Source organism: Rhinatrema bivittatum, chromosome 7, assembly GCF_901001135.1.
Source record: "Rhinatrema bivittatum chromosome 7, aRhiBiv1.1, whole genome shotgun sequence".
Classification (NCBI taxonomy): domain Eukaryota; kingdom Metazoa; phylum Chordata; class Amphibia; order Gymnophiona; family Rhinatrematidae; genus Rhinatrema; species Rhinatrema bivittatum.
Genome location: NC_042621.1, coordinates 199,569,126 through 199,580,020, shown reverse-complemented (window position 1 = coordinate 199,580,020; position 10,895 = coordinate 199,569,126). Strand labels below are relative to the sequence as shown.

At 41.5% G+C, this 10,895-nt stretch overlaps 1 protein-coding gene across 1 annotated transcript in view; it reads right to left on the bottom strand.

Moving 5' to 3' along the window:
• Positions 1 to 1,194: 1,194 nt before the first annotated feature.
• TMEM26 (transmembrane protein 26) overlaps positions 1,195 to 10,895 on the bottom strand; it is a 58,591-nt gene continuing 48,890 nt past the window's right edge. Inside the window, 1 exon segment of the mRNA XM_029609745.1 lies at positions 1,195 to 1,964. Coding sequence (XP_029465605.1) covers positions 1,534 to 1,964 — 431 coding nt within the window. The 3' untranslated portion in view covers positions 1,195 to 1,533.

The window sequence follows — 10,895 nt, the reverse complement described above, 5'->3', positions numbered from 1 at the left end:
CTCTCACACACACACATTCCAATCATCTCCCTGACCAGTCACTTTTATTGTCTCTCACATATACACACATCATCTCTCTGACCAGTTTCTCTCAATTAAACACATGCTCTCTCTCACACATTTACACACATGCTCTCAATCAAATACATGCTCTCAATTACACACAGGCTCTCAATCACAGTTACACATACACACTCTCAATCACACACACATTCTCTCACTCACACACAGGCTGGCTGTCTCTATCTCTCACTTCCTGCCCCCCCCCCCAAACAGAGCACAAATGGTAACTGCAGCAGCCTCCTCTCCAGCCCCCGCAGGCCAAGAAAGAAGAATCCCATCGGCCGCGGAAGCTAATGCTGCTGTCTCCTTTGCCGATTGCCGGCTGCTTCGGATTTTGCTCCAGGCCCACACTTCTGCTCGGGGCCGATGCTGCACCGCTACTTTTCCATGCAGCTTGGCTCTTTCTTCTTCCCGCGCACCCCACTGCACATCACTTCCTATTCCGGGCCACGGAGGCAGGTGCGGGAAGAAGAAAAGGCCCAGCCGCAGTTGCCAGCCTCCACTAACACTGCTGCTGTTCCCATTGGGCTTGAATGTGCTGATAGCCCGGGCAGCAACAGCAGCAGTGGAAGATCATCTGCCTCTCGCTTGGTGAAGGAAGAGGAAGGAAGAGCAGCGGGAGACCGGTAGCACGTGACACACCTGCCGGCACTTGGCGACACACCAGTTGAGAATCGCTGTTCTAGGGTATCCCTAGCCAGTCAGGTTTTCAGGATATCCACAATGAATATGCATGAGCTGAGTTTGCATGCAATGGAGGAAGTGTATGTAAATCTATCTCATGCATATTCATTGTGGAAATCCTGAAAACCTGACTGTCTGGGGGTCCCCCCAGATAGTTTGGGAACCACTGACCTAGTAGTCAGAGCTGTGAAACCAGAAGACTTAGACTTCCCTGCACATCACTTGCTGTGTAAAGAATGGTTGCTTTTAATGGTTCTTGAAGTAATCAATATTGTATCCAGCAACAACCGGATTTGGTGCTTGGAAAAGGAAAAGATGGAGGATAGTTGAATGTTCTACAATATTTAGGGCATGATTTCTGCAGTGCGGTATATGTTGTATATATGTGCTCCATATACTGTATGGTACATACAACAAAACATTACTGAATGTTGAAAGAATCTGTTCTGTAGTTTCAAGATTTTATTTTCTAAATGTATTCTTTCTATTCCATTGCCACTAAATCCTCTTGGATACTTTTCTAATTGCTTGTTATCAGACATGCAAGCAAATGCATACAAATAAGATTAATCTATTATGTCCAGAAAACATATTTTGTCAAAATCTACATACATCAGTTTTTCCAGTTTACAAAGGGTTATCGATTTCAAGTGTATCGCCCATTCTTGGGATTGTGAACCAAGAACATTCATTATGTTTCATTGCTAAAACCAGTCATAAAGGATTGATTGAGAACTGATGAGAAACTCAGCCCCACTGCAGGGGTTAAATAACGGCAGAAGGCCTTCACTGGCATTCCGATGCCATCGGTGAATCTTCCAGAGCAATGGCAGTAGTGGCGCACTCCTTTCCATCACTATCACTAGCACTGCCACTGGGCGGGATATTCAGGCTCCCATCACTCAGTTCACATGGACAGTAGCTTTCTCCTTCTTTTCTGCTGGGTTGATACTGCAGGGATGCGCGGAAATCTAGCAGTAACACAATGAGACGATACAGCTGCAGCATCACCACTAGAATGTTTTTGGCTGTGAAAAACACCAGCATCTGATTTATGACCTTAAAATAGCCCATCAGTACCAACCGTACAATGAGAAATGGACCATCTTGTATGAATAGGGTAATTCCAATGTTCCACAGGTCTGCACTGTACCTGCACAGTAATAAACAAGGCAAGTTCTTTGTTGATGGAGCTGGATGGCAGCCAATATTTGTCACTGTAAATACAAATATATTGCAGGGTTAAAAATGCTTATGGTTGCCTTGCTCAAGTTATTACTCTACCTCTGTTCTTGTTTCTGAGATACTTCTTACCTCCAGTTTATGCATGGTTGACAATGTGTTAGTAAAGTGCCACATTACTGACAACTATAGAGGTGATTATCATCAGCTTTGAGTTATCAACAATTTGGTTAGCAACAAGAACTAAAAATGAATGACAAGTCAATGATTTTTGCAGGGAGCATTTCTAATTAAAATAGCAAATGGATGTTTTTAAATGAATATTCAGTATCTGATATCCTAAAAGTTCAGTGTTTCTTGAACACACAGAATTGTGGGGTCCAATTCCAAGGACAAAATACTTTGGAGAGTGTCTTGAATGTACCTTTAACTACAGATGAAAGAAAACAAGAGCTGTCTGCTATCTAGAGAGCTTCTCCTCATGCAGCAAGTTTCTTTATTTCACACGTGAGGTTTCCCTCAGAAAGAATCAATTTTTGCCTGTACTTCCCACTCAGTAATCCAGATAGTATTGATGTTGGAGCTGGCCTGTCAGATCACCACCAGTGTTGTCTATTGCCATACAGGAGATCCAGGCCTACATTTTGTCAACAGATATATTAGGCCTATGCCTAGGGCAGCAAAAATCTAGGGGCAGCAGGCTGGCTGAAGAATTGCTGCCTTCCAGCTGTGCTAAATCTAATTCAGCAGACAACACCTCTTCACTTCTTGATCCAGCTGCAAGGAAAAGGAAAGGAGGGGCTTAAGCCTGGAACAAACAGAGCACAGAGGGATAATTTTGGTGAGGTTAGGAGGTACTGAGAGTGGGATTATTGGGGGGTGAGGAAGGGGCTGAGAGATGAAAGGGTTCAGCATGGATGTATGTGTGTGTGTGTGTGTGTGAGTGAGTGAGTGAGTGAGTGAGTGAGTGAGAGATACCTGGGAACTCTCTGGGTTTGGCCTGAAGACAAAAGAACATGCCATACTGGGTCAGACCAAGGGTCCATCAAGCCCAACATCCTGGGTCCAACAGTGGCCAATCCAAGTCAGAAGTACCTGGCAAGAACCCAAACATTAAACAGATCCCAAGCAGTAATACTGTTCCTTATTGATTAATAGCAGTTTATGGACTTGCCCTCTAGAACTCATCCAAACATTTAAACCCATTTAGCATAACTGCCAAACCACATCCCCTGGCAATGAATTCCAGAGCTTAACTGTGCATTGAGTGAAAAATAACTCTCTGATTTATTTAACGTGAGCTGCTTGCCAACTTCATGGAGTGCCCCCTAGTCCTCCTATTATCTGAGAGAGTAAATAACAGATTTACATTAACTTGTTCAAGTCCTTTCATGATTCTGTAGACTTCTATCATATCCTCCCCTCAGTCGTCTCTTCTCCAAACCGAACGGCCCTAACCTCTCTAGCCTTTCCTCATAGGGCAGCCTTCCATGCCCGCTATCATCTTGGTTGCCCCCCTCTGCACCCTCTCCAGTGCAACCATATCCCTCTTGAGCTGCAGCAACCAGAACTGCCTACAGCACTCAAGACTCTGGCATTCTAAAGGAATTGGTGGATTTCTGGGCCAACTCTGGAAAGGTCCAGGTGCAGCAGAGAAGTGCCTGTGCGGATGCAGAAGAAGAAATCAACTGGACCTGCTCAGGCAGAAATGAATCAGTGGTGTTGGCCATGTGGGCAGGAAGAAGCAACAAGATCCCGTCAGTCCACGCAACTGTAAGGAGCAGAGATAGCTTCAGCCAAGCGGGTGGTAAGAAGGAGCCCAGATAGAGTCCTGTCTGCCACCTGGGGTGAAGGGGAGGGGGGCAGGGTGGAGTGGGAAGAGGAGGATGCTGTTGCTGCTGGAGGGTTTGGGACTGGAGAGAATGTATGAGAGTGAGAGAGAGTGTGAGTGGCTGTGTATATGGCCGTGTGTATGTGAGAGAGTATATGTGTGTGTGGAGGATGAGAGGAGTGAATAAGTATGCAAATTTAGTTTAGGTTAATTAAATTTGATATACTGCTTTTCAAATAAAGCAGTGGTTTATAATACAACAAAATTAAAACATGAATATAAAATGTAAATTAATATTACATAATTAAACAACAATAAATAAACAAATACAATTAAAAGTAAATCAAATAACACCATGAATGAATTAAAAGCCTGATAAAAAAAAAAGCCAGGCCTTTACAATCTTGCAGAATATCACATGGTAATTGCGTGGGTATCACTATATGAGCATGAGAGTGGAGAAGGTTTATGCATATAGCTCTGCCCCACCCCCACCCCCCATTAATCTCAGGTGACTCCACTTCAAAAGTTCCCAGGTATGGAGAGAGGGGAACTGGAGGAAGGCAGGCAGTGTTGTTATGTGTGTGTGTGTGTGTGTGAGAGAGAGAGAGAGAAGTGCAGGATATAGGGGTTAGGGTTGCCAACTGGCTCCTGGTTTTCAGGACAGGTTGATCCAGTCCTGGTTTTACTCCTCTGCATGCATGTACCTACAGTCTTGCTTTTCTTAGGGACTGCAGGTCCCTGCATGAAATGGGGTAAAACCAGGACTGGATCAACCTGTCCTGAAAATCTGGATCCGGCTAGCAACCATAGTGGGGGTATGCATGCCAGACTGGAAAGGAATTTAAAGAGGGGATGCAAGAAAGAGCAGAACTGGAGCACAGTAGAGACATCTCCTTCCTCCCCCACTGCAATTCAGACCCTCCCTCTCTTGGATTCTATTTCCCAGATTCAGGAATACTTCCTTCTAACCCCTAATCCTACATCCTCCCCCTTTTGATTATCCTTCTACCTTTTTCTCCCACTTTCTCCCTTATCTTTCTGCCTATCCTCCTCCTTCTTCCTTAATGATCTCCATCCCAGGCATCTCTCTCTCCCTCCTCTGTCCATCCCTAGTCAACTTGATCTATGAAAGCCCACAGGAGCAGGAGGAACCTGCCAGACCAAAAAGAAAACATTGCTCATGTCACAAGGTCCAGACTATATTCAGCTGGATGAGACCAGGAGGGGTTCAGAATGGCAAGTAAAGTGAATATGAGCTTAGTATAGACTGACCCATCAAAGAGGATTGCAACATGACTTACATGGCAGGGAATTGTACAGAGCTATTTGTCTGAATAAGGGAACAATCGGAGGACTAAAGAGATTAATATATGCAATAAATCACAAGAAATGTCTTTAAGATTAAAATCTTTTAAAAGAGCCCTTTCACAGCTTGATGTGCACAGTTCCTTTATTCACATGCTAAAACAAGAGTTAATTCCCCATGCAATAAGCTAATTGTATGCTAATGATTTGGGAGTTTAAAAACAAAGTATGCTAACCTGGAAATGTGTGCACAAAAATATGTTCAGCATGCTTAAAACATGATTTATGAGCAGAGAACATGCTTTCTGCACAAATCATGTTTTAGGCACATAAATCCAGAGTACAGGACCTTGGCAGCAGAATCCTCCAGGTTCAGCCCCATAGACTAACACTAACCCCAGAAACTTTACTCCACCTTTGACCAAGAGCTACATTTCCAGCATTAAGAAGGGCTAATTTCATTTGTGCACACATTTTTATTCAGGTTTATCTGCACATTTTCTGTGCATTAAACTCCCTGTAAATCAGGATTAAAACTGTGTGTGCACAAATATGTGCGTAGAGCCACATGCACTGCATTACATCTGCCTATCAGTGAGAAGAAACAACAAACCAATTGTTTAGTCAAGCCTTCAGCAGCTTGGCTGAAAATATCTCTGTAACGAGCCAAAAATCAAGCATTTATTTAAGCTTTGGATTATTACATTCTAGATTAACCCTTGAAAATATCTTTATTTTAAAACATTATTTAAAACTTCCAAGTAAGCATTTCAAATGGAAGAATGCAAAGGATTTCACTTCTTTTCTATCTGCAGCCAAATTTAGGAAGCAGTACATAGATAACAAGATCTTGACAAGCTGGAAATGTGTTTTTCCTGGTTTCCTTTCACTGTAATAAACTATATTGAATGTTCTGTAATTGGAGGACTTTTCTAGTATCCTTCTGTACCTGCTTTGTGCGAATACATAATGGGCCTTATTCAATAAATTTTTTTTCTCTAGGCAGAGAATGGGAAGAAGTCTTCTTAGAATAAGGCCCAATACATGTTATAATGGCAGCAATATTTACATTGCTTCTTTTTTCCCCTCACAACACTATACAATTGGAGATTTAGAGGGTAATTTTCAACAGTGTGCATTACTCAGCATAAATAGGTGCACCTAAAGTTATGCCTGCGGGAGCCAAGCCATTCATAAACTACCAGGTATCACTGCTCTGAAAGTGCACGTGGATGTTTCTTTTTTTTTTAATGCGGGGATCCGATTAGTTTCTATACCTTTTTATGTGTTAAATATTTATTTTATTTCTTTCAAAGAATGGCCATGGCGGAGTACAAAAGTATACCTTGATCATTTTTAACATGTGTACATAACACCCTTCAGTTTATGCGCAGAGGCAGGTATTTTATAAAAGATGGCCGGTGTAGGCCGGATCTCACTTACAAAAAATAGTTAACTTGTGCACATATTTCCAAGCACCAGTCTGATGAGACCAGCACCAGTCAGCCCACACCTTCCGCCACTTGCTCCAGAACCCCCACCCAAAAACTATAGACAAAGGAGAAGTCAGATTTAATTTCCACAAATTAATTAGCATCTATAAAAATGTGCATGCATGTTTGACGACTCGCGCGAACACTCCATATAGACAAAGCAGAAGTCAGATTTATTAATTTCTACAAATTAATTAGCAGCTATAAAAATGTGCATGCGTGTTTGACGACTCGCGCGAACACTCCATATAGACAAAGCAGAAGTCAGATTTAATTTCTACAAATTAATTAGCAGCTATAAAAATGTGCATGCATGTTTGACGACTTACGTGAATACTCCATTTATAATATACATAAATGTGTGTGCACTTCAACAACCCTGTCCCAGAACGTCCTCGAAATGCCTTCTTTGTGCACGCATTCTTTTCCATGTGGCAGTGACAATATGCTCGTACTCCCGCCCTTCAGAAAATATGCTTGCCACACACAGAGGCCACGTATTTATTTATTAATTTATTTTAAGGTGCTTAAATGCTGCTTATTTTGAAACATTCAATGCATGTGTATTGCAATTTTACAGCCATGACCCCAAATAAGCCTTTGAAAACTAGCCCCTTAAGGCATTAGGGCGGGCCCTAATGGTTTAATGTCAGTGCACCCCTCTACAATGCAGAGGGCTGGGTTCAGGTCCCAGATCTGGTCCTTCACTCCCATGCCAGCCACGGCTGGGGACACTACAGAGTTAGCACTCTCAGCTCCTAGTGGAGAAAGCAAAGGGGAGGGAGAGAAGAAACCCCAGTCACCACAAAAAAAACCCCAAAAAACAAAAACCAACCCAACAACGCCCAGGGGCTGGATTCAAGAGTCATGGCTGCAGAACTTTGTAGGACGCCCTGGCACATAGACCCCCCTCCATCCAGGACTGCAATGACTGGGCTAAGGGAACTGGGAAGGGATATAAAGTGGGGGAGGGGAAGAAGAGATTTACAAGTGCTCTTTAAATAAATTTAATCTGTAACACAAGAAATGGTATTCTTAGCACAGTAAAGCTTTTCATTTGAAAGTCTGAGAAGCTTATTCCAACATTTATTCATGCACGCTAAATCATTATGAAACATCCCATGCGCATATATTGATATTTCGAAGCATTTAGCTAGCACTACTTCTTTAAGTTCCTATTCAAATTCAGGAAACCTGGCATTATAAACAGCAGGAGGGATAGGAGGGAGGATGCAGGAAAAATGGTAATGGTTTCATTTTATCAGAAAAAAGATCGATGTACATCAAATAAAGTGAGAAAATACGGTCATTTTATAAATCTAAAACAAACAAAATGGAATGATTTACATAATGTGCACAGGTCTGTTAGGTTTTGTTTTCTGCTTAACATAGAAACACAAAAATGACATCAGCAGATAGGGACTACTTGATCTACCAAGTCTGCCCCATTTGCGTCTGCTTACTGTGCTGTTACAGATTTTATTTACCAGTAAGGTCCCTTTTGTGTCTATCCCATGCATGCTTGAATACTGCTGCTTTTTCAACTCACATAACCTCCACTGGAACTCTGTTCCAGGTGTCCATCACCCTCTCAGTGAAAAAGTATTTTGTTACATTCCTTTGAGCCTCTGTCCCTTCACTTTCATGGGATGGCCCTTTGTCTTGAACTTTGTATTCTATGCAAATTGCTAGCTTCTGGTACCTTATTGAAGCCTGCTAAATAGTTCAGTGTTTGTATCATATTTCCCCTTTCCCGCCTCTCTTCTAGAGAGTTTATCTTTAGCTCCTTCAGTTTAGCCATGTATGGCTCATAGTGCAGTCATACACCATTTTGATAGCCCTCCTTTGAATGGTCTCCACCTTACCAATATACTTTTGGAAATGCGGTCTCTAGAACTAAACACAATATTCAAAGTGATATCTCACCAGACACTTATACAAAGGCCATATTACTTCCCTCTTTCTACTAGCAATACCTCTCTATGCATGCAAATTTTTTATTAACTTTTCCAATTGCTTTCTTACACTGACTGGCTAACTTAAGGCCATTAGAAATGAGGATCTACATATTTCTTACCTAGTTCTTCCCCTTCAAAATGATAGTTGTTATAGATGTGCATTGGGTAAAATATTTGTTTAGGGCTTCGGATTCGGCCCGCCATGGGAAATTTCGTTTTCCCGCAGTTCGGGCTTTTTTTTTTTTTCAGGGACCCCCGATTTTCGGGTTAGCGTGCACTAAACCGAAAAACAAATTTTCCAAAATTTCAGAAAAATTCCGATCATTTTTCGGGTCCTCCGAACCAGGACAAATTAAACAATTTAGTTGAAATTGTCTTGTTTCCAGTTCTTAGATATTTTATATTATTTTACTATATATTTTCATTTTTCTAATTATTTCTACGATGTATTATGTTTTTTAAATTTTGTGAACCATTGAGACGGATTTGTCCATTCAATGGTATATAAACTGTTTAAATAATTCGTCCAAAACGAATGCACATCCCTAATAGTTGTCCTTTGAAGTTCCATAGCACCAAATGAGTGATTTTGTATTTGTTTGGATTAAAGCAAAGTTGCAGAAATCTTGACCATTCTTCCAATTTTTTAAAGTTATATTTCATCGTATCTATCACCCTTAGCATGTTTATTCTTTTGTAGTTTTTCATATCATCTGCAAACAAGCACCCTTTCCCTTCTAGCCATTTTTTAATATCACTTATAAAGATATTGAAGGGGACTGGGCCTAGCAATAGTCGCTATGAAACCCTTCTAGTTACTTTTCCTTAACCAGAATGCATCTTTTTGACCACCACGCTGAGTTCTTTTGCTCAACCAACTTGATTTAACATTGCATTCCTAAGAGGTGAATTTTAAAAGACTTGCTCATGTTAAAAGGCCCATATATGTAAGTATCCGGGCAAGCAGGAGCAAGTCTTATTTTAAAATAGCCCAATTGTGCACATACAAGTGCGTGCACGAGCAATCCAACATGTGGAAAAAATGAACGGAGTTAGGGCATGTCAGGGGCATTCCAGGGCGAGGCCAACATTTACTCACATAAATACAGATTTTAAATCCCATGCCCAAAGCACGCATAGGGCTGTTACCCATGCATGCTTACTTCTGCACTTGATGAGGTGTAACCGTGAAGAAAACTCATTTAAATCCTAAAACATTGAGGGGCCTGGGTAAACTGGGGGGAGTGCAGGCTGGTGAACCAGAGGGGTCTAAGTGACCCAGAGATAGACTGGGCTAGCTAGTGGACTAATTGGTCAAACTGGCTATTTTTTTTCACGCGTGCATGCTTTAAAATCTACTTAGCAGTGCGCGTTAAAACTGACAAATTCCCAAGGAAGTACACAAATAACATTTGCTCGTGTAATCGCTTAAAATTAGGAGCACACATGCATGTGGTAAGTGTATTTAAATCACATGTGCATAATTGCGTGGACAGTTTAAAATTCCTGCATAGGTGCACTCATGTGGGCACACGCGCACCCGTTTTAAAATTACCGTCCCTTTGTTTTATTACTATTTTACAATGTTCACTCGTTAAATCAATGTTTTCAGCTCATCTTATCAATGTTTAAGCAATCAACCTGTTGAGCCTTCCAAGATAAAGATCTAATCTAGCCAAAATAGCACACTGAGTTGAGCCATAATTGACCTAGATGGGATCTCACAGAATCATGTAAATGACACTACTAGATAATAGTTTCTCTAACTTCCAGAAGAGGTGGTGAGAACAAAAACAGTAAGTGAATTCAAAAGGGCATGGGATAAACACTGTGGATCCCTAAAGACTAGAGGCTGGAAATGAAGAAAAGGGTGCATGGGGGTAACCTGCATGGAGTGGCAGTTTCTTCCCTTAACAGAAGGCACGGGGATTACAACCCTTAACCAATTAGCCTTGATGTTTGCGACGCAATTGCAACACCACTCTCTAATTTGACCAGAGGGAGAAAAATGGGGAATTAATTTAGACAACAGTCAACACTAGGCCCTGACTTTTACGGTCCGGGATACTGATATGCAAACAGTAGGGATAAAGCACAAGACTACTTCTCCGGCCTAGTCCAAAAAGCAAAGCACATTCAAGCAGCATTGTCTAAATAATCATGAAGGCGACTCACCATGTAAAAAACACTTTTGTAATGAGTTTGACAGTTGCTGAGTTTAGATTGTAAACATTGCTAAACTTAACATAAAGCTTGACGATAACCTGCACAGAGCGGCAGTTACTACCGTAAGAAACTTGCTGTGCAGACTGGATGAACCTTCTGGTCTTTTTCTGTCATCATTACCATGTTACTGTGTTTTCAATTTAACATTTT